Genomic DNA, 24,996 nt, shown 5'->3' with positions numbered 1-24,996 from the left:
GTCCCTATTCTGGAGGTCGTCAGAGAGAGAGAGAGGAAAGGGGGTAAAGCCGAGGCCTGGGGGTACACAAAGCATCAATAAAACCTTAGCACAAGGCTTGCACCGCTCACGAAGGCACTAGGCGTCCATGAGGGGAACTCAAGAGCCCTGGCAGAAAAGTGAGCTCAGAGGATGTTCGTACTCCCAGACTCCGGGGAAAAGGGGAAAACAATGAGAGGGAGGGAGAGTGAGAGAGAGTGCCTCACCCCCTCTCGGGTTTCGGCACCAAGAACGTAGGGCATAGTTCCGGCGAGGCAGAAAAGGAAAGATAACCTCACCAGAAGTAGATTACCTTTATTCAAGCAAGGAGGGGCAACAGTCGGCCAAACGACCAGGCTGAGCACCGAGAGGGATCAGGGAGGCTTCATACTTATGGGGGGGTTTGTGGAAGCGATAAGGGAAATGTTAATCAGGCAGGATATTTTGAGTATTCTTTTGTTGAGATGACATTTGTAGTTGGGCAGGGGGCGATAAGTCTTCTGGGCAGGTGTAGGGGGTGGAAGGTTTCTGGAGAGGGGGCGATAAGTCTTCTGGGCAGGTGTAGGGGGTGGAAGGTTTCTGTACAGGGGTTGATAAGATGCAACCGGCCTGGAGCACCAGGGTGGAACTAAAGTTCTGTTTTGTTTTCTCCAAACTTAGATGATTCAGCAAAGGGCCTTTGAGACTGTTGTTCTCTTTTCTAGATCCAAAAGACTCCTTCATGCTGTGCTTAGTCACTCAGTCATGTCCGACTCTTTGCAACCCCATGGGTTCTGTAGCCCCATGGGGTTCTGTAGCTCCTGTGACCCCATGGGTTCTGTGGCCCCATGTGTAGCCCACCAGGCTTCTCTGTCCCTGGGGGATTCTCCAGGCAAAAATACTGGAATGGGTTGCCATGCCCTCCTCCAGGGGATCTTCCTGACCCAGGGATCAAACCCAGGTCTCCTGCATTGCAGGCAGATTCTTTGCCATCTGAGCCATCAGGGAAGCCCATGAATACTGGAGTGGGTAGCCTATCCCTTCTCCAGGGAATCTTCTCAACCCAGGGATTGAACCCTCCTCTTCTGAATTGGCTGACAGATTCTTTACCACTGAGCAACCTGGAAAAATCTTGTCTCTCTTGTAGGTTAACTGACCATAGGTGCATGGGTTATTTCTGGGCTTTCTCTCCTGCTCCATTGATCTGTATTTCTGTTCTTGCACTGGTACAACACTATTTTGATGACTGTAGCTTGCAGGATGGCCCAATCCCTCCAGCTCCATTTTTCTCGAGGTAGCTGTGGCTGCTCAGTGTCTTTTGTGACTTCATACAGATTTGAAGACTTTTTTTTGCTCTAGCTCTATGAAAAATGACATTGGTAATTTGGTAGAATTGCATTGAATCTGTGCATTGCTTTGGGTAGTATGGTCATTTTGGCAATACTGATTCTTTCAGTTCAAGAACATTGATATATCTTTCCATCTACTTGTGTCATCTTTGATTTCTTTCATCAGCATCTTACAGTTTTGGAGTATAGGTTTTTGTCTCCTGAGGTAGGTATTCCTAGTTTTTTATTCTTTATGATGCAGTGGTAAATGGGGTTGTTACTTTAATTTCTCTTTCTGATCCTTCTTTGTTAGTGTATAGAAATGCAACCGATCTTTATTAATTTTGTATCATGTAACTTAACATTCATGGATGAGCTTTAGCACTTTTCTGGTAGCATCTTTAGGATCTTTTATGTATAGTATCATGTCATCTGCAAACAGTGACAGTTTTACTACTACTTCACCATTTTGGATTCCTTTTATTTCTTTTTCTTCTCTGATTGCCATGGCTAGGACTTCCAAAACTGTGTTGAATAAAAGGAGAGAGAGTGGACATCCTTGTCTTGGTCCTGATCTTAGAGGAAATTCTTTCAACTTTTCACCATTGAGCATGATGTTAGCTGTAGGTTTGTCATTTATGGCCTTTATTATGTTGAGGCATGTTCCCTTTATGCCCACTTTTTGGAGGGTTTTTATCATAAAGTGTTGAATTTTGTTAAAAGCTTTTCCTGCATCTATGGAGATGATCATATGGTTCTTATTCTTCAGTTTGTTACTGTGGTGTATCACACTGATTGAATTGTGGTTATCGAAGAATCCTTTCATTCCTGGGATAACTTGCATTGGATTGTGTATTATCCTGTTAATGTGTTGTTTCTAATTGTGGCCTTTTCTTTTCCATTTGGAGAAGGTCCTTCAGCAGTTGTTGCAAAACTAGTCTCCCGGTGCTTTAATTACCTTTTTGAAGATCTTTCTAAGCATAGTCACATTCTGAGGTGCTGAGGGTTGGAACTTCAACATATGAATCTGGGAGGGGATACAACTCAGCCCATAACAGTATCCCTCACTTAGATTTCAGTAATCATTAACATTTTTTCTGTTTCTCCTTTTTTTTTTCTTTAAACATTCAGGAGTAAGTTGACAACACCATGCCCTTTTACCCCAGTGCCTCACATATATACTAAAAACATTTTCTTACAGAACCGCAATACAATACAATTAAGGAAATTTGATGTTGATATACATTAATACTTTTATCTCATATAGAGTTCATATTCAGATTTTAACAATTGCTCAAGTAACATACTTTACAGCAATTCCCCCCCCTCCCCCGCCCCAGCCATGATTCAGGATCCAGTCACATGTATCATGTTGCATCGAGTTGTGGTGTTTCTGTAGTCTCTCTTAGTTTGGAACATCCAATTAGGCAGCCTTATGACATTGACTTTGTTTTCTACTTTTTATAGACTATTTCTGTTTTCTGTTACTTCCTCAAGGTCAGATTCTGAGTTTGCATTTTTTCCAGGAACCTTATATAAATGATGTTTCACATTAGGAGGTACTTGGTTGATATTTACTGTTTTTCTCCTATTGTGGCATTAAATATGATTACATGGTGTCCACCAGGTTTCCCTGTTTTAAACTTATCTTCCCATTTGAATTAGTAAGTACTTTCTATGAATGTTAAAGTAGTCTTTGGAAAGGACTTAGATTTTGTCATTTCCCTATTTTTTTCCTGTCTATACTGACTTCCAATCTTGTCACATTTAGAAAAATGTCTAGGATCCTCACTGTATTTTATATATTCTAAATTGAGAGATCAGTGTACACATATAACATGAATATATCTGAAGCAAAAATTTCACAAAACAGTACTACCGTTGTGTGTGCTCAGTCCCTCAGGCATATCTAACTCTTTGTGACCCCATGGATTGTAGCCCATCAGGCTCCTCTGTCCATGGAATTTTCCAGGCAAGAATACTGGACTGGGTTGCCATTTCCTACTTCAGGTGGTCTTCAAACCCAGGGATGGAACCATGCAAATCTCTGACATCGCCTGCATTGGCAGGCAAATTCTTTACCACTGTGCCACCTGGGAAGCCCAGTGTAACATTGTAGTCACTCAGTCGTGTCTGAGTCTCTGACACCATGGACTGTAGCACGCCAGCTGCCTCTATCCATGGAATTTTATGAGTAAAAGAACTGGAGTGGGTTGCCATTTTCTAATCCAGATGCTCTTCCTGACCCAGGGATTGAACCCTCATCTCCTTTGTTTTTTCTTTAAACATTCAGGAGTAAGTTGACAACACCATGCCCTTTTACCCCAGTGCCTCACATATATACTAAAAACATTTTCTTGCATTGGATGTTTCTTGCATCTCCATAGATGCAGAAATAGCTTTTAACAAAATTCAACACTTTATGATAAAAACCCTCCAAAAAGTGGGCATAATCCTCCTTGGCAGTTGGATTCTTTACCACTGACACCACCTGGGATATCCCATTCGTATTGTACAAGACATTTTTTAGTACTCTATTCCATACTATTTTTAATGAAGTAAAATAGAAAATTGTTTTCTTGGTCTAACTAAATTGATTGAGACCAATATTGAGACCATAGTTAAAAGTCATTGCTCTCCAATACTGACTGTCTCTCATTTTTTACCATTGTTTCTCCTAGCTTACTTTTATTAAGTCATACTGGCCTTAAAGTCAAGATTTTATAAAACTTTTTGGTAGTTTTCAGGCATCGATTTTAGACATTACCACACATGTACAACTTTCCAACACAACTGACCAAGCAGAATATACATTATCAGCTTCTTAACCACTTGAGTTTGAGGTTTCTTCCCCCATAAGGTGGGAATTCCTATGTAGTGAAGGTTAAATAGGATTAATTTGCTATGAAAAAGTAGAAATCAGTAAATCTTAAAATCTTTGTACAGAGATCCTAAAACCTTTGTAATTTCCTAAGTAATAAGAGCACTAGGTTTTTGGTCTTTGATCCTGGTTTCTAACATTGCTCTTAATTCCCTTGAAATTTCCTGGATGATAGGAATGGCTTTTACTCTAATGAGGCAGTACTTGGTGGATTCCTAGATAGTTTCATGATGGGAGCTGGTCAGCAGAAAGACCACACCAAGATCTGAAGATTGGAACTTTCAGCAGTAGCCTTCTCCTAACCTCCAGGAAGGAGAGAGAGATTGGAGACTGAGTTAATGATTGATCATGCTTATGTGATGAAATGTTTGTAAAAATCCCAAAAGGACAGAGCTTGTAAAACTTCTGAGTTGAGCACATGGAGATATACTAAGAGGGTGGTGTGCCTGACAAGGAAATGGAAGCTCTGTTCCCTTTTCTCAGTAGCTTCTGCTATGCATCTCTTCTATCTGAATGTTCTTAGTTATCCTTTATCATATCCTTTTATGGTAAACTAATAAATATAAGTGTTCCCCTGAATTCTGTGAGCCATTTTAACAAATTTTGAACCCAAGGAGAGGGTCTTTGGAATTCTTGATTTATGGCAAGTTGGGATTTGTGATTGGCATGTGCAGTGGGGGTGGTGGGGGAGCAGGGGAGTCTTGTGGGGCTGAGCACTTACCCGGTGGGATCTGATGCTGCCTCCACGTAGGACACCCACCTGGTGTCAGAGAACTGCTGGATATGTGAAAAAACCTATACATCTGTGTCAGAAATATTTTGAGTGTGGTAGTATTGTGAGAGAAAAGGAGAAATGGGGGGTGGGGGGTGTTTTTCCTTATTCATTAGATACAAATCAACTCAATACTTCATGGGTAGTAAGAACAGAGGTGTTGTTTTAGCCTCTAAGTCTTGTCGAACTCTTTTGCTACCCCATGGACTGTAGCCCACCAGGCTCCTCCGTCCATGGCAACAATACTGGAATGGGTTGCCATTTCCTTCTCTAGGGGGGATCTTCCTGACTCAGGAATCAAACCCAAGTCTCCTGTATTGGCAGATGGATTTTTTACCCGTGAGCCACCTGGGAAGCCCAAGAACAGAGTAAATTTTAGTCATTTATTCTATGTACAGAATATGAATTTGGAATTAAATTTTCATGTCATTAACTTTTTGGTCTGACCTCCCAAGAGATACATGATTTATGAATAGATAAAACCTTTTCCTTAAATACTGCTTTCCAGTTTAATTTGGTAATAACAGTGATTAAAGCTTGTTTAAATGTCTTCACTTTGACATATGATTTTCAGAAGTCTTTAATTGCTAAGTGAAGAGTATTGCAAAGAGAAGAAAAAGACAGTCAGTCGACTACTTGAAATTCATGTTCCAAGTTTTTCTATAGAGAATGAGTAAGTGAAGTCACTAAGTCATTTCTGACTCTTGGAACCACATGGATTGTAGCCAGCCAGGCTCCTCTGTCCATAGAATTCTCCAGGCAAGGATACTGGAGTGGGTTGCCATCCGTTCTCCTAACCCAGATCTCCTGCATTGCAGGCAGATTCTCTACCATCATTTTACTCTAATTGTCATCTTCACTGGTACTTCAAAGATAAATGCTACCTTTTCTATAATAAACATGAGAATAGAAGAAATGAGGATTTCTATTTTATTGGTCAAAGGGTTTTATGAATCTGAGAGTTTTTTTAAGGCAGTAAGATTGTTTGGCATTAACAAAGAATGAGTTTTTCAAATAAATTGTCTAGTATAAATTAATTCTTTGCATTTAAGTGCTAAAACTATCTTTAAGGCTTGTTTATAAAATGGAATCTTAGAAAATTTATTATTTACCCAAAATCTTATGTAGAGCATTCTGAAGAGAAAGTAGCATTTTATTGATTGTTGAATGTCATTAGCGTGAACATTAATTACCATGCTGTGATGTCTGTATAGTAAAACCCCTGGGACCATTTGATGTTAAGTCGGTTCTTTAAGTAGTCTCAGTCTACTGCATTAAAAAGTTCTGGTTCTGCATGGTTTTTATTTTTTCCACTGCTAATAAGCTGTTGGATACTGTTCTTACCTTTGACAGTGTCCTCCCCAACAGACATCCTTTTTCTTCTTTCTTATTTGCTGTTGCATTTTACTTTGACTTTTCTGCTGTACAACAAAGTGACTCTGTTATACACATATATTTTTTATGTTCTTTTCCATTGTTATTTATTCCAGGATATTGAATATAGTTCCCTGTGCTGTGTAGTAGGACCTTGATGTTTATTCATTCTATATGTAATAGTTTGCATCTGCCAGCCTCAAACTCCCAGTCTGTCCCTCGCCTATTCACCTTCCTCCTTGGCAACCACAAGCCTATTCTCTATGCCTGTGAATCTGTTTCTTTTTTGTAGATAGGATCGTTTATGCAGTTTTTGTTGTCACATATAAGTGATATCATATGGTATTTGTCTTTCTTTTTCTGACTTCACTTAGTATGATCATCTCTAATTGCATTCACGTTACTTCAGATGGCATCATTTCATTCATTTTTATGACTGAGTAGTATTCCATTGTATATATGTTCCACAGCTTTATCCATCCACCTGTTGATGGACACTTACATTGTTTCCATGCCTTGGCTGTTGTGAATGGTGCTTCTGTGAACGTCAGAGTGCACATATCTTTTTGAATTATAATTTTGTCTGGATATATGCCCAGGAGTAGGACTGCTAGATCGTATGGTAGTTCTGTTTTTGGTTTTCTGAGGAACCTCTATACTGTTTCCCGTAGTGGCTTCACCAGCTTACATTCCCACCAGCAGTGTAGCAGGGCTCCCCTTGCTCCACATCCTCTCTGGCATGTTTTTTGTACACTTTTTAATGATGGTCATTCTGACTGGCATGGGATGGTACCTCATTACAGTTTTGATTTGCGTTTCTCTAACAGTGATGTTAAGCATCTTTTCATGTGTCTATTGGCTGTCTGTATTTCTTCTTTGGAGAAATGTCTGTTTAGGCCTTCTTCCCATTTTTCAATTGGGTTCTTTGTTTTTTGTTGTTGTTAAGTTGTATGAGAAGCTTATATATTTTGGAAATTAAGTGCTTGTTGGTTGTATTGTTTGAAAATATTTTCTCTCATTCTGTGGGTTGTCCTTTGTTTATGGTTTCCTTCACCGTGCAAAGCTTGTAAGGGTCCATTTGTTTATTTTCATTGTTATTTCTTCTACCTAGGGAGACTGACCTAAGAAAAGATGGGTACAGTTTATGTTAGAGAATGTTTTGCCTATGATCTCTTCTAGAAGTTTTATGGTATCTTGTCTTATATTAAAGTCTTTAAACCATTTTATTTTTGTACATAGTGTTAGGGTGTGTTGTATCTTCATTTATTTACAGCTAACTTTTACAGCAACACTTGATGAAGAGATTGTCTTTCTCCTGTTTTATATTCATACCACTTTTGGTGAAGATTAATTGACCTTACGAATATGGGTTTATTTCTGGGTTCTTTATTCTGTTCCATTGATCTGTAGGTCTCTTTTTGTGCTAGTATCACACTGTTTTGATCACTATAGTTTTCTTGTATTGTCTGAAGTCTGGAAGGGTTATGTCTCCTGCTTTGTTCTTTTTCCTCAGTATTGCTTTGGCAATTTCTGGGGCTTTATGATTTCATATAAATTTTAGTCTATTTGTTGTAGTTCTGTGAAAAATATCATGGGTAATTTGATAGAGATTGCACTAAATCTGTAGATTGCTTTGAGAGTAGTATGGCCACTTTAACAATATTAATTTTTTCAATCCAAGAGCAAGATATATCTATTTCTTTGAATCATCTTCAGTTTCCTTTATTAATGTTTTATAATTTTCAGTGTGTAAATCTTTCACCTCCTTAGGCTTTTTCCTGAGTATTTTATTTTGGGGTTGTGATTTTAAAAGGTAGTTTTTAAAAATTTCCCTTCCTGATAATTTCATTGTTGGTGTAAAGAAATGCAACCAATTTTTATATGTTAATCTTATGCCCTGCTACCTTGCTGAATTCATTTATCAGTTCTAGTAGTTTTTTGTGTGGAATCTTCAGGGCTTTCTATATATAGTACCATGTGATCTGCATATAGTAACAGTTTTACCTCTTCCAATTTAGATACCTTTTATTTCTCTTTCTTGTCTGACTGCTGTGGCTAAGCATTCCAAGAGTAAAGAAAATAGAAATGGTGAGAGTGGGTATATCTTTGTCTTGTTACACATTCAAGCTGAAAGCTTTCAGCTTTTCACTGCTAAGTATTGCCTATGGGTTTGTCATAAATAACTTTTATTATGTTAAGATATATTCCCTCTATACCCACTTTGACAAGAGTTTTTTTTTAATCATAAATGGATGTTGAATTTTTGTCAGATGCTTTTCTTTTCCTGCATCTAATGAGATAACCATGTGGTTTTTGTGTCCTTTTTGTTGATGTGGTTGATATCACATTGATTGATTTGCGAATGTTGAGCCATCCCTGTGAACTTGGGATGAATCTACTTATGTCTTGTTGGTTTCTGTTTGCTAGTATTTTGTTGAGAACTTTTGCATCTATATTAGAGATATTGGTCTGTAATTTTCTGTTTTAATGTTATCTTTGTCTGGTTTTGGTGTCAGCATGATGATGACTTCATAGAATGTCTTTGAGAGTGTTCCCTCCTCTTCAGGTTCTTGGAAGAGCTTGAGAGGATTAGTAGGAGTCCTTTATATGTTTGGTAGAATTTGCCTGTGAAGCCATCTGGTCTTAGACTTTTGTTTGTAGAAAGTTTCTTTAGTACAGATTGTATTTCACTTTAGTGATTGGTCTGTTCAACTTGCCTATTTCTTTTTGATTGAGTTTTGGTGGGCAGTGCATTTCTAGAAAGTTGTCCATTTCTTCTAGGTTGTCGAATTTGTTGACATATAATTGTTCATAGTATTCTTTTATGTTTTTCTTTTTTGTATTTTTGCGGTATCCGTTGCAAAAATTTCTTATTTTATGTGGGTTCTCTCTCATTTCTTCCTGGTGAACATAGCCAGAAGTTTGCCAGTTTTGTTTACTCTTTCAAAGAACCAACTGTTGGTTTTATTGATTTTATTTCCTTTCTTTTGCTGAGTTTAAGTTTTGTTTGCTCTTTTTCTAATTCTTTTAGGTGGTAAGTTAGGTGGTTTATTTGAGACTTTTCTTGTATTTTTAGGAAGGTCTATATCTAAGAACTGTTCTAATAACTGCTTTTGCTGTATCCCATAGATTTTGTATGGTTGTGTTTTGACTATCATTTGTCTCAAGGTGTTTATTTCCTTTTTAATTTCCTCATTGACCCATGGCTTTTTTAGTAGTATGTTGTTTAGTCTCCATGTAATTTTTTTTCCTCATTTGTTTTCCTGTGGTTGATTTCTACTTTCATGCCATTGTGGTCAGCAAAGATGCTTGAGATAATTTTTATACTCATAAATTTGTTGAGTTTTGTACCCTAGTATATGGGCAGTTCTAGAGAATGTTCCATGTCTACTTGAAAAGAATGTGTATTCTGTATTTTTTGGATGTAATATCTTAAAAGTATTTTGGATTTAATTTGTTTAAAATTGCCAAATTCAGACTTAAATTGAGGAAAGAAGGGAAAACCACTAGACCATTCAGATATGATCTAAATCAAATCCCTTATGATTATACAGTGGAAGTGACAAATAGATTCAAGGGATTAGATCTGATAGAGTGCCTGAAGAACTATGGATGGAGGCTTGTGACATTGTACAGGAGGCAGTGATCAAGACCATTTCCAAGAAAAAGAAATGCGTAAAGCAAAATGGTTGTCTGAGGAGGCCTTACAGATAGCTGAGAAAAGAAAAGAAGTGAAAGGAAAAGGAGAAAAGGAAAGATATACTCATCTAAATGCAGAGTTCCAAAGAATAGCAAGGAGAGATAAGAAAGCCTTCCTCAGTGATCAGTGTGAAGAAATAGAGGAGAACAATAGAATGGGAAAGACTAGAGATCTCTTTAAGAAAATTAGAGATACTAAGGGAACATTTCATGCACAGATGGGTACAATAAAGGACAGAAATGATATGGACCTAACAGAAGCAGAAGATATTAAGAAGAGATGGCAAGAATACACAGAAGAACTATACAAAAAAGATCATCAAAAAAGATAGCCATGATGGTGTGATCACTCACCTAGAGCCAGACATCCTGGGATGTGAAGTCAAGTGGGCCTTAGAAAGCATCACTATGAACAAAGATAGTGAAGGTGCTGGGATTCCAGTTGAGCTATTTCAAATCCTAAAAGATGATGCTGTGAAAGTGCTGCACTCAATATGCCAACAAATTTGGAAAACTCAGCAGTGGCCACAATACTGGAAAAGGTCAGTTTTCATTCCAATCCCAAAGAAAGGCAATGCCAAAGAATGTTTAAACGACCACACCATTGTACTTGTCTCACACGCTAGCAATGTTCAAAATTCTCCAAGCCAGGCTTCGATAGTATGTGAAGCGTGAACTTCCAGATGTTCAAGCTGGATTTAGACAAACTAGAGGAATCAGAGATCAAATTGCCAACATCTGTTGGATCATCGAAAAAGCAAGAGTTCCAGAAAAACATCTACTTCTGCTTTATTGACTATGCCAAAACCTTTGACTGTGTGGATCACAACAAACTGTGGAAAATTCTTCAAGAGATGGGAATACCAGACCACCTAACCTGCCTCCTGAGAAATCTGTATACAGGTGAAGAACCAGCAGTTAGAACTGGACATGGAACAACAAACTGGTTCCAAGTCAGCAAGGGAGTAGGTCAAGGCTGTATACATCATGAGAAACGCCAGGCTGGATGAAGCACAAGCTAGAATCAAGATTGCCGGGAGAAATATCAACAACCTCAGATATACAGAGGGCACCACCCTTGTGGCAGAAAGCACAGAGGAAATAAAGAGCCTCTTGATGACAGTGAAAATGTTGGCTTAAAACTCAACATTCAGAAAACTAAAATTTTGGCATCTGATCCCATCACTTCATGGCAGATTAGACGGGGAAACAGTGAGAGACTTCACTTTTTTGGGCTGCGAAATAACTGCATATGGTGACTGCAGCCATGAAATTAAAAGACATTTGATCCTTGGAAGAAAACTTATGACCAACCTGGACAGCATATTAAAAAGCAGAGACATTACTTTGCTGACAGACGTCCATCTAGTCAAAGCTATGGTTTTTCCATTAGTCATGTATGGATGTGAAAGTTGGACTATAAGGAAAACTGAGCGCCGAAGAATTGATGCTTTTGAACTGTGGTGTTGGAGATCTTGAGAGTACCTTGGACTGCAAGGAGATCCAACCAGTCCATCCTGAAGGAAATCAGTCCTGAGTAAAGATTGGAAGGACTGATACTGAAGCTGAAACTCCAGTACTTTGGCCACCTGATGAGAAGAATTGACTTCATTGGAAAAGGTACTGATGCTGGGAAAGGTTGAAGGCGGGACGGAGAAGGGGACGGCAGAGGATGAGATGGTTGAATGGCATCACTGTCTCACTGGACATGAGTTTGAGCAAGCTCCAGGAGTTGATGATGGACAGGGAAGCTTGGCGTGCTGCAGTCCATGGGGTTGCAAAGAGTCATACATGACTGAGCGACTGAACTGATCTTAACTGTTCTATTGCGTGATTTAGGATATCCGTTGCTGTATTGATTTTCTGTCTAGAAGATCTGTACATTGATGTGAGAGGGGTGGTAAAGTCTCCTACTGTTGATATTATTATATTCCCATCAGTTTTCTCTTATGTCTGTTAGTATTTGTTTTCTGTATTTGGGTGTGCCTATATTAGGTGCTGACGAGTGTAAAATTTTCTTCTTGAATTGATCCTGATCCTTTTATCATTATGTAGTATCCTTCTTCATATAGGGTCCTTCTTTATGGCCTTTGTTCTGAAGTTTGTTTTGCTTGATATAAGTATTGCAACCCCTGCTTTCCTGTCATTTCTATTTGTATGAAATATCTTTTTCTATCCCCTCACTTTCAATCTGTGTCCTTTGCCCTACAGTGGGTCTTTTGTATGCAGCGTAATGTAGGCTCTTATTTTTTAACCCAGTCTACCATTCTGTGTCTTTTGATTGGAGCATTCAGTCCATTGACATTTAACTATGTATTTATTGCCATTTTAAACTTTGTTTTCCAGTTGATTCTGTGTTTCTTTGTTCTTTTTTCTTTCCTTTTTCCTTTTAGTGATTTGATGATTTCATTTTATAGTTGTGATTCTCTTTTTGGTTTTTATGAATCTATTGTATGTTTATGATTTGTGATTACCCTGTTTTTTCTTTCTTTTTTTTGGAATTACTAATTTTATTTTTCCCTAGGGCTCTTAAAACTCAGCTCCACCAAAGAACATGTCAGACTTCTGGAATAACAACTTTCCTGAGCTGTCACTCTTTTCAGGAGACAGAATTTATCAAATATCATAGTTCCAGGATGTCCCCACCCCATAAATCTAAACCAGTTAACAGAATCTTATCTTCTTAGGTCTTCATTGGAATCAAACAATCTATGTACATGCAACATAATCAAAGGAGCATAGACCATTTCCTGCCTTCCCCTGCTGAATGCATGTCTTTTTTTTCCCCAAAGGGTTTGTTACTAAGAACTGTTTTGAGTATCATACTTTCCAAAAAACCTGTCTACCAGTTCTGAATCTTGGCTTGGAATAAGGAATCTGTTATTCACAAAAGAATTTAACAGATATTCTCAGCTAATTATTCTCAGCCATGCACAAATTAAATTTTTTCACTCTACACCTGACATGGCTTTTCTTTAGTACTTCCTGTTTGCAAAAGTCAAACCCTATCTTTAAAAACCCCTTATAATTTCCGTGACCCAGAGAGGAAGGAGACTGGGGAAGAGCTGGCTTGTTGCATTGCAGATTCTGAAAAGGGCAGGTATTTACTTTTGAAGTCACTAAGTGGAAAAACAGCAAATATGTAAACTGCTTCCTACAGTTTCCCATTGCTTTAGACAATGGGTTCAGACATATTCTTAAAGTCTGTCCATACATTTCCTTACTCTCTTCACCCAGTTTCCTTACTTTGCCTACCCACATTTTATCATTTTGATGCCTTTTACATCTTTGTTTATGCTTTTGCTCTTCCTTGTGTTTATAATACACTTTCACAAATACATGCTTTTTCCTTTTTGACCTGTATACTGGCTTAAGTGGTTTACTTTGCAGTTGTGATTTCCTTTTTCTTATATCTTCTTCTTTTCTATTTAGAGAAGACCTTTCAGTATTTCTTTTAGGATAGCTTTAGTATTGCTGTACTCTCTTAGTTTCTGCTTCTCTGAGAAAGTCACTGTTTCTCCTATTTTAAATGATAGTCTTGCTGAGTATTCTAGGTTGCAGATTTTTCCCTTTGAATTGGACATCTTGTTCTTGATTCTTACAGGTTATTGCCCATGCCAAATAATATCTTATTTCCTTGCTGCTTCAAATGAATCATGTCTTTGCTGTTCTTCAGACATTTTCTACTTAGATTTTTCTGTTTCTGTAGCATCATATAAAAGTGCATGTAATTTTCATTGTACCTTTACACTTTTGCACTTCATTCACTTAATTAACTAATTAGCAAAATTAGTTTGCTCCAGTTTGTAATCTGATTTTGATTTCCTTTTATTTTGGACAGAATCCTTTAGTCTGGACTTTTAGAGGTTACAAGGAGCAGAGAAGACCTCTCATTATCTCAAGTCATAGATATTTATTGGGAACATACGTGGAGACTACACGGACTAGTGGAAACAATCTCTAGATCTCAGAGAAATAGATCATTCTATAAACAAATGCCTTTGCAAGTTAGACCTAAAAGAGAAGTGAAATTTCGTTTAGAAAAACAGACCACAGTTATGACGACAAAGTATTCTCCTTGTCTGGAGAATCAAGGGTCCCTTGCTGTTTGTGCTGTACTGTTACTATCACAACATCAACATCATGACGATGTTACCATCATCTTATTTGCTTTTCCTGCTCCTATCTGTTACTTACTTTATACTTCATATTATGATTTCTGCTTACTGTAGTCTCTCTGGGTATGTTTTTTGCTTCTTTTCTTTGCTGGCTGTATGAATGTGTTTATTGTTTATTTTTGGCATTTAGACTTAAAGAGAATTTATTGTTTTTGACCAGCTGTTATTCCGAGTGGGATGCACCTATCCAAAAAAAAAAAGAAACCCCGCATCTAACCATTTCATAAATCATTGGATAAAAGATGGTTTCCTTTTAGTTAATTATCTACCCTTGATTATGTTAGGAGAAGCCAAGGTGTGAGATCCTGTGGTTTGCCTACTTGGGTATAGGGAACCTTTTGTGGATTTTGAACTATCACTAGTCTGCTCATTGAAAGTGGTTTGCTTTCTATGCAAGTTTAAAACAGTAAGTAGGAGACTTCCAATTCAGTCTGGGGGGAAGGGACCTGGAAAGAATGTCATTCTGAATGTAACAACAAGAAAAGCCTGGATAATCTGGATAAAATAAAAAGCCTGGATAAAATCATTACTTAAAAAAAATTTATCAGAGATCTGAGGTTACATGATAACCAACAAGTTTGAAATAAAGGAAAAACAGGTGCCACCAAGAAGAGATTGTGTAGGAGAGCTGGTTCATCTAAACATGCGAAGAAGAAAGGTTTACCGTGTAAGTGGGTAAGAAGAATTCAACAAACCTCTAAAGGGCTTGGGGGAGCTAGCAAGAAGTATGGAACCCATGGGATTCACAGATCCTCTTTATGGACCTTGACCAGAGCCTGATGAGTAAGACTGGGGACAGGGGAAGACAGCAGGAAAGCAAGTAGTGAAAGCCTTAAGCTGATAAGGGAAGAACATCAAATCTTAGCATCTTAAGGGCTCAGAAGAATACCCACTGCAGCTGGGGGAAAATAAAATAATTTTTAAAACACCATCCCTATGTCTGGGGAGGGGCAGGAAATCAACAGTAGACTATTAAGATTCTTCTACCACTGAAGATGAGGGAGCACCACTGAAAAGGCTGAATATATATGAGCAGGAAAAAACTAGCAACTTTAGTAAAAATGAGCAGAACTGAAACCAAAGAGGGTGGAGGTGGGGTGGGATTAAAAAACAAACAAAATAGCAGCATCCAACAACTGTGGGGCAATAATCTAATAGTGTAACATACATCTAGTTGAAATCCCACTTACCAAAATAGACCATATTCTAGGCAATAAGATGTCAAGAAATCTAAGAGTAAGAATCAAACAGAATTTTCTCTGACCATAACATAATTAAATGAGAATAATAATTCTTTTCCTAGTTGAAGCTTCCATCTTGAACTAGGAGACGAGCAAACCAAATCTAAATCAAGTAGGAGAAAGGAAACTTACAAAGAGTAGAAATCTGTGAAACTGAAAACCAAAAATAATAAAACCAGTGAAATCATAAGCTGGTCCTTTGATAAGATCAAGATAGATAAAATAGTAGGCATAGTAACCAAGGAAAAAGACAACATAGATTACTATATCAGGAATAAAAATGGACACATCAGTACAAGTCCAAAAGATACTAATGTGTAATAATGGGATGTTAAAATAACTATTTTCATATATTTGACAATTTAAGTGAAGCTAATTTCTTGAAAGACAAGCATTACCTCAGTTCACTCAAAAAGAAATAGAAAGCCTTATTATATCTGTTAAAGAGGCTGAATTTACTGCTAGGAACCTTCTGACAAATCTCCAGACCTAGATTACTTCACTGGTATGCTATACCAAATGAAGAAAAAAATACCAATTCTGTACAAACTTCCAGAAAATAAAAGAGGAAGAAACCCTTCTTAACTTGTTTTATGAGGCCAGTATTACCCCTTTATAGCAAGGATATGGCAAGAAAAGAAAACTGGAAAAAAAACAACCAGTATCCCTCATGAATATAGGTGCAGAAGTCCACAATAAAACATTAGTAAATGAAGTCCAACCATAAGTAAAAAAGTTAATACATCATGACCAAGTATTATTTAGGGAATTAATTCAAGGCTGATTCATTAGCATTCAGATATCAGTCAGCATAAATAAGCATATCATCAGACTAAAGAAGAAAACTATTTGACCATTCTAGTGGATGCAGAAAAAGAATTGACAAAACTTAGCATCCATTAAATTTTTAGCAAACTAGGAGTTGAAGGTAATTGCCTCCTAGAAAAACCTAGATTTAACATCGTACTTCATGGTTAAAAAAAAAAAAAACAAAAAACAGTGCTTTCCCCTAAGACTGGTAACAGGCCAGGGTGTTTGCCCTCATTACTCCTCACCAGCGTCACGCTCAAACTCCAAGCTATTGCAGTGAGGCAAGAAATAGTAGTAAAAGGTATAAATAATTATCCGGAGATTCCAATAATGACCAGAGAAAAATGAAAACACTTTTTAGGTGTTAACTTAAAAGCAGTGTTTATATGCAGTTCCTTTCTGTACTCTTATATTGCAACTTTTGAATGGAATTATAAGTTTCTTTTCCTAATGTGGCCGCTGGCAATCTAATAAGTATCATACATCTTAAATGGTGTTAACTTTTTTATTTAGTTGTATGGATCTAGGAGTTTTAAAAACAAATTATAATAAACTAGTCTGATAATTTACTGTGAGACAAAACATTCCCTTTAAATGAGATGATTTAGACTTCTATCTTTATGTAGTAAGAGTGGTTTATTATAATTTGTTTTTAAAACTCCTAGATACTTGGCTTTGAGTATATTTAAAGTTTCTAGATCTTATTTAAGGAATAATTTGGTCACTTTGGAGGGGACAGATCCTCCAACTATTTGCTGAAACATATGTATCATAGAAAGCTATAAAACTGAAAGCAATAGAAATACAGTTGAGATTACAGAAAAAATGGAATTTGACAGTAAAACTTATGATAAAATGTAACATAAAAGGCCAGTTAGTTGGCGGTGATTTTGAAAGTAGACCTCACTTAGCTGTTGATTCTCAGGAGCAAAGGGACGCAAAGAGAAGAAATAGTCCGTGAACGCTGTGTGCCTTTTCCCCTTCTGTAGAGAACAAGCACTGGCCCCTCCAAATGCCCTATCCCCTGGCGTTGCTGGGGCCACACAGATTGGGCGGGTGTCTCTGGATTCTCCTGTGGCCAGTAGACTGGTGGAGAGCCGCCTCACGGCTTTCCCGGCTGAATGCAGATCAGGTCTCCACCTTTCATTTTAACCCAACATTTTATTCTCTAGTCTGCCCTAAAACCCACAGAAGCAATTTGGTATTAAGTATGCTGTGTATTTTATGTTCTCTATATTTGGTGTGATTTCTGTTATTTAGGCATTTTTAACTCTAGTAAACAGTATTTGTAATGAAAAATATTACTGCAACTTCTTTCCATTAAGAAAAGTATTCCTATGGATGGAATTCAATTATGAGTCTCAATCTGATGAGTTTGTATTAAAATGAATTCCTTTAGCCATCAATATTGCCATAAAAATTTTAACATAATAAACATTCTTTACATTTTACTATAAATAGACAGTATGAGGTTAATAACTTAAAAACAGATCTGAATTTTGAACCCCAGCATTGTGGTTTTTCTGTGTAGCCTAGAACAGGTAACTCAAGCTCTCTCAAGTATCTATAGAGTGACAGCCTTGTGGGTTATTGAGGTTAATATTTATAATATGCCTGGACATATAGAATGTGCTCATAAATCATAGTAGCTATCATTCTTGGTAGTTATTATTGCAAGTTAGCATTTGTAAACTTCATATTTGTATTGTGGCTTAAAATATATTCTCCTTATAAAATTGGTGCTTTATATTATGTTTTAAATGAGTTAGTGTATATATAGTGCAGTGGTTAAGAACATGGACTCTGGATTCAGTGGTAGCTGCAGGGCTTATTACCAGACTGACCTTGGGCAGGTTAACTGTCCTCAGCTTTAAGATAGACCTTACATTAGCACACTTCTCCCAGGGGCATTATGAAGAGGTAATGAGATTAGGTATGAAAAACATTTAGAACAGTTGCCGACATGTAGTTCTGTGTGTCAGTTGTCATTATTATTAATTACAATAATTTGTTGTTGAGTAAATGATTTTTTTTTGTTTGTTTTTGTCACTTTTGATTTTAGGTGAATCTTGGAAGCAACCAGTACCTTTTCTCTGTCATAGCGGATCCTAAAGAAATGCCCTGCTTCTGTTTGCGCCATGATGTTGATGCCCTGCTCTGGCAGCCACACTCCAGCAAACAAGATGATATGTGGGAGCATATTGCAACCTTCAATGCTTTAGGTATAAGCAAGCTCTTTGACAGCCTTTGACGTTATATCAAAAATTAGTCTTTTTTTTTTCTCTAAGTTTCTTTTTTTTGGTTTGTTTAAATTTGAGCTGTCCTAATTACAGTTGGATTGACTTGTGCTATAATTTGTGCTATAATTGTGCTTGTACATGGTTGATGAATGTTAGTACTTTTGGAACAGTAGGACTAATTTGTTTTTATGTTTGTGCAGAAGATCAGCACAGAATAGAAATCAGAGTGTTTTTCTAACCTCTTGAATCATTCTGATCAATTACTTGCTTATTCCAACTAAGCTGTACAGTATTAAGAGTATGAACAAGGGGCTTGGCAATACCCTACATGGAACTTGTATTCAGCTTTCTTCAGAGTAGTCTTCAGTAATCATAGAATTGCTCTAAGGTTAAAAAAGCACATTAGGAGACATCTTTCATGGAACTTAAGTGTGAGACAGAGCCATTGTAATGCAAACAGTTAGGGAAAATGGTGATGCAGAAATGAAATTTATTCTGTAGGATAAAAGGGAAAATACTGGTAGGGCTTAAAACATTTTGAACTACATAATTGTAGACTTATGCAATAGTTGATTTAATGTCAAAATACATTAGTATTATGTGGGAGAAATTTTTTATATGAATTAACCACAGCTATTGCTCTATTGAAAGGTTATTTTAAACTGCCAGCAGGAAGTAAAACTGTGCATTTTGATTGTTATATATGCACAACCCTAATTATAGAAGATATTTTTTCAATTGTCCCTTATAGTTAGTAATATAGTCTGTTAAAGTGGTTAATTCAGACTCCAAATGGATTTTTATGACCTGAAATAGTTTGATTGAATAATGTAGCCACATAATTTCTAGCCTTTCTACTAAAATTCCCAATTTTTTAAGTAAGAGGAAAGCTTTATCTTAATTTTCAGATCCTTCTTTTATATCCCTAAATCCTAGTTGAGTGGAATTCTATTATGCTTGAGTTAAATCAGCATTATATTAGATATGTAGTCTTGAGATGTTTTATGCATTATTTTGTCAAGATTAGCCTGGAGAGTTAATTATAAGCTCTCAAATAGGTGTCTGTGTCCCTCTACTTTTCCATCCTCAAGCCCTGCTTAGTTTTTTTAAAAAGCCAGCATTGGTCTGCCTGTGCTCGTGGTTCCTCTGGTCATTCATTGTTTGGTGAGGTCTCAATTTAATGTTATACTTGCTCTCTCACGTTTCAACATTCAGTAATCGTTTACCAACCTGAAAATTGCTGATTTATACTTTAGAATATAAAAGCCCTCTTAAGCTCTAAAGATAAATTTTTAAAAGATTATTTTTTCAAAGTTTAATGGGTTTTCAAAGGCTGTCCTAATGGAATTTTTAAATTAGATATTTGAATTTTCTTTTTGATTTTGTTTTGCTCTAAAGGCTCTACTTCTGAGAGGTGAAGTACAACAAATCCTGTTATAGTATTTGTGTTGTTTATAAAAATACCACTGATAATACACAAAGTGAGAACGCATTATGCACACACTTCTGAAATAACTTGTAATAACATCCTCTAAACATGTTCCCAGTTATTTTGGTAAGAAAAAAAGATGCCATCTCTGTGATTGATGTACTCGGTTGTTAAATTGTCATGTGTTTAATGTGTTAGATTTTGCTTTAATTATTTCTGGAAGTTATATGGGAACCATGTTGTGCTTTTCTTGAAGAGATGAATGAAACACTTTTTCCTTAAGAATTAGTGCTTTATTTTTGCACCATTTGGGAAAGATTGATTGTGGCTAGTCATTAATGGTTCAGAATTTTAACTATTGTTGAATATCTGTTGTGTGTATTTTTAGTCATTTCAATTTGTAATAAAATTAAGGAAATAGTAAATGTTAAATCACCATTTTTTCCCTTCTGTTTAATATATAGTTTTTCTTTTTTTGTCTCATATTTCTTGGCAGGCTATGTCCAAGCATCGAAGAGAGACAAAAAATTTTTTGCCTGTGCTCCAAATTACTCCTATGCAGCCCTTTGTGAATGCCTTCGACGAGTTTTCATCTACCGTCAGCCCACTCCCATGTCCACCGTACTTTACAATAGGAAGGAAGGCAGGCAAGTAGGGCAGGTTGCTAAGCAGCAAGTAGCAAGCCTAGAAACCAATGATCCTATTTTAGGCTTTCAAGCAACAAATGAGAGATTATTTGTCCTCACTACCAAAAACCTCTTTTTAATAAAGGTAAATACAGAAAATTAATTACTCCCAACACGTTGGTGTCTCGGTACTGCTGAAGTATTCAGTGGTAGCTGGAAGGCTGAGCAGTTTTGCTATAACCTGTTAAGTTTTACTGTGTTAAATAAAATTACCTGGTATGAATTTTTTTAAAGGATATTGGAAATATATTTGCAGTTATGGGTCTATAAACGCTATGGAATGAAGCTGCAAATTTAGAGAAAATAGCTTCTGTAAAAAAAATGTAAAGATAATATTAGCAAGTATAATTTTTTAAAAAACAGGCTAGAATCTCAACTTTTATATGAAAGATGTACAGTTCATTGTTTAAACAAAAATATCATGTATTCTGTTCGCTGATACAGTTTCTACTTCTATACCTATAGGATAATAGTTAATTCTTGTATATAATGTTAAATGGACCGAATAGCTAGTGTAGAGGGGGATATATAATGGGTACAGCAGGTCTAATATTGTTTTAAGTTTGCTGAAGAGACCTGAGGTGTGTTTTCAAAATAAGTATAGCTTTATTTTAACTTTTATAAATCCACTTGGTCTTCCACAGAATAGATAGAGATGATAGGTTCTACAAAGTGTAGCTCTTACCCATTGCTATATAACAAACCACTCAAAAACTTAGTGGTTTAAAACAGGATGTTTTATAATTTTTCATGGTTCACTGATTTGACTATCTCTGTTCTGCATGGCCTCTCCTCCTCCAGTAAGCTAGACTGTGTTTTTTTCCCATAACAGAGAAAACATTACAAGAGAGCAATTCCCTAATGTACAAGTTTATCAAGCCTGTACTTGCATCGTATTTGCTCATCTTCAGTTGAACAAAGCAAGTAGCCAAGTCTAGAGTCAGTGTGAGAGGTGAGCATACAAGGGTACAGATAGCAAGCAGGTGGAATGACACTGGAAGCCGTTAATATCACAGTGTACCATACAAATTATTTATCCTTGTAGTTCTCCCTGTAGTTCTACAGTTAAAAAAGTAATCCTATTTATACATTAAATATGTCTTGCCATGAATTTTAGTTTTTTACATTATTTTCTTGGATTTTTTTGGTGTGCATTTACCTGGGAAATGGTTTACTTTTAAACCGTTTTTGTATGTTTCTTACATAAATGTCAAATTTTTGTCAACTTTTACAATAGGAGAATTGAGATTTTAGTATGAGACAGACAGTAAAGAGATACAAGATTGGAAACCTTTGTTCCTACGTATCTCTTGCTTATCTAGACAAGTGTTTGGCTGGATTAAATTTTAGTGAAAGAAGGAAAACTAAGTTTGAGAGACAGAAAGGGAGGAAAAAGATGGGGATTACTTTCATGTTTCAGCACTTTGTCAGAATGCATTTTCCTGGAGAGAAGTATTGGGATACTTGCTACAAAGTTGGGGAAAGGCCTAAGAACTTGTAGACAGTGGAGTCCTAATAGTACTTTTTTTTTTTTTTCTAATAGTACTTTTAATACTAGGAAAGAGACAGACTAAATCACTATCAAGCACCATGAGATCATGAACAGAGGGGGGAAAAAATGTATGACTGGACCAAAAAACTGGTGATATTTCCAGAATTTTTTAGTTTCATTGTTTAATTCAATGAAACAAAGATTATTTAGATGGTGAACTATTAAAAGCTTTTGTTATGTGACAGATTTAAGTTTTCTTTAAAATTTACCTCAAAGATCATAAATACTCTTAGGGAATTTAAGAAAAATACAGATTAATGTGGTGCTTAACTAACCATATGACTATATATATAAATATATGCAAATTTCCATATGGTCGTCAATTTTCTTCCCTTTGTATATGTTATTTTTAACATGATTAATGTTGAATTGAAACCTATCAGGATTATTCATCCTAAATATTTTTGCATATTGGTCTCTGTTGAGTAATAGGGCTAGAGCAGTGATTCCAAGCCATGTTTTCTCAGAATGTTTCAAGAATTCCACAAACATTTAACTTAATTTAAACAATGTTTTAGCATTTAAATGAAGTATATACAAGTGCTATGAATGTAGTACCTTGTGTTTTACTGATTTTACCATAAATTATAAATGGGAATTTATAAACTGTTTGATAGTAATAAAATAATATTGTGTTTTTCATATGGAGTCATTTAACAGTATTCATTATCTCAACATGTTTAGTAGGCATCAGCTATGTACAAAAACATATTTTCAGTGCTAAGAATAATACAGTGTTAAGTTAAAAACAAAAAGTCTAGTAATTTCTAGGTGAAGTTTCTCTTTGAGTAAAAAAGTAGATGGGAGATTTGTGGAGCTGTTGTATTTGAAAGACATTTTACCAGGGATGGAACCTATACAAGAACAGACAAGAGAGTTGCCAGTGGAAAGGTTCAGAAAGAGGATAATAAAGTTATGAAATTAACCAAAGGAAAGGGTCATAAGAGACTACTGTGAACAATTTATAACACCAAGACTGAATCATGAGGAAATAGAAAATCTGAACAGGCCATTTACTAGTAGAGAGTTATCCAAAACCTCCCAACAAAAGACCAGGACCAGATGACTTCACTGATGAATTCTGGTGAACATTTAAAGAATTGATACCAGTTTCTACCCAAACTCTTCCAAAAAGTAGAAGAGGAGGGAACCCATCCAAACTCATTTGAGATGGCCAGCATTACCCTGATACGAGAACTACACCAGGATACCACAAATAAAGAAACTTAGAGGCCAGTATCTGTGGTGAACATAGATAGAAAAATCCTTAATAAAATACTAGCAAACCAAATTCAGCAATACATCTACAGGTTTACACACCATGATCAAGTGGGATTTAATCCAGAGACGTAAGGATGATTCAGTATCTGCTCATCAATGTGATCTACCACTTTAATGTAATGAAGGATAAAAATTATACAGTTAATAGATACAGAAAAAGCATTTGACAAATTTCAACATCCATTTATGATAAAAATTCTCAACAAAGTGGGTTTAGAGGGGACATACCTCAACATAATAAAGGCCATATTTAACAAGCCTACAGCTAACATCATATTTGATGATCAAAAAATTTTTTTCTGCTAAGGTCAGGAATAAGACAAGGATGCCTACTCTTGCCACTTTTATTCAACATAATACTGAAAATCCTACCCATAGCAATTAGGTGAAAGAAAAGGCATCCAAGTTGGAAAGGAAGAAGTAAAACTGTTACTGTCCACAGATGCCATGATGAATTAATGACTCTGCCAAAAACACACTTAGAGCCAATGACTTAGGTAAAGTTGCAGATAGAAATGTCAATATACAAAAATCTGTTGAGTTTCTGTACACTAATAACAAACTATCAGAGAGATAAAATAATCCCACTTACAATTGCTTTAAATAAGAATAAAATATTACAAATAAATTTAGCCAAGGGGATGAAAGACCTATACACTGGAAACTGTAAGACACTAATGAACAAAATTCATGAAGACACAAATAAATACAAAAGTATCACATGCTTGTGGATTGGAAGCAGTTGCTACTCAAAGCAGTCTATAGCTTTAATTCAATCCCTATTAAAGTTCTAATGGGATTTTTCACAAAAATAGAACCAACCTGAAATTTATATGGAACCACAAAACATAGCAAAAAGCCAAAGCACTCAACACATCATTGACTGGAGATGTATTAATGTGGTTTTAGAGAGTGATGGAATTACCATTATTGTGCAGAGTTGTTAGAGCTTAAAATTGATCAAGAGTTCATTAAACATTCACATTTTGCTCCGTTAGGCTTTTGTTCCAGTCTTGTATACAGTATAAATGTAAAATTTTCAGAATTGACACAATGCAAAATTTTGAGTGAAGAATTTTAAGTGAATTTTATGCAGATACTTTGAGCAACAAACATAGTAGTGTTTCAGAAGGCGATAGCTCTTCACAATATACTTCTGATTCAGACAGTGTGAACATTAGACCAACAAAAAGACAAAAAACTTTAGAGATTGATTCTGATACGGAAAGTGAAAACACTCTCATGGTGTTGGAGAGTGTTCCTTTGCCTCTGTAGAAGAGTAAAGACAACAGTTTACAAAAATTAGAAAACTTTACTGGTGTCAGGTGTAACTATTGATTGTAATAACCCCAAAAGTGTTAGTGAAATAACAAAATTAATTTTTGGTCAGCTAAAATAAATATCACTGTCCACAGGTGTTAGTTTGTGCAAAAATTCCCTGGTCAGTAATTAATTATGACAAACAGAGGTGGAGGCATCATGCTCCCTGATTTCAAACTGTGTTAAAAAGCTGCGGTAATCATACATA

At 36.2% G+C, this 24,996-nt stretch overlaps 1 protein-coding gene across 1 annotated transcript in view; it reads left to right on the top strand.

Moving 5' to 3' along the window:
- NUDCD1 (NudC domain containing 1) overlaps positions 1-22,827 on the top strand; it is a 102,298-nt gene extending 79,471 nt beyond the window's left edge. Inside the window, exons 9-10 of the mRNA XM_065903335.1 lie at positions 18,343-18,502; positions 20,446-22,827. Coding sequence (XP_065759407.1) covers positions 18,343-18,502; positions 20,446-20,738 — 453 coding nt within the window. The 3' untranslated portion in view covers positions 20,739-22,827. The remainder of the gene's footprint in view (positions 1-18,342; positions 18,503-20,445) is intronic.
- Positions 22,828-24,996: the final 2,169 nt, after the last annotated feature.

This window comes from Muntiacus reevesi, chromosome 12 (assembly GCF_963930625.1).
Source record: "Muntiacus reevesi chromosome 12, mMunRee1.1, whole genome shotgun sequence".
NCBI classification, from domain to species: domain Eukaryota; kingdom Metazoa; phylum Chordata; class Mammalia; order Artiodactyla; family Cervidae; genus Muntiacus; species Muntiacus reevesi.
The sequence above is the reverse complement of the archived record's forward strand: the minus strand, read 5'-3'. Positions and strand labels throughout refer to the sequence as shown.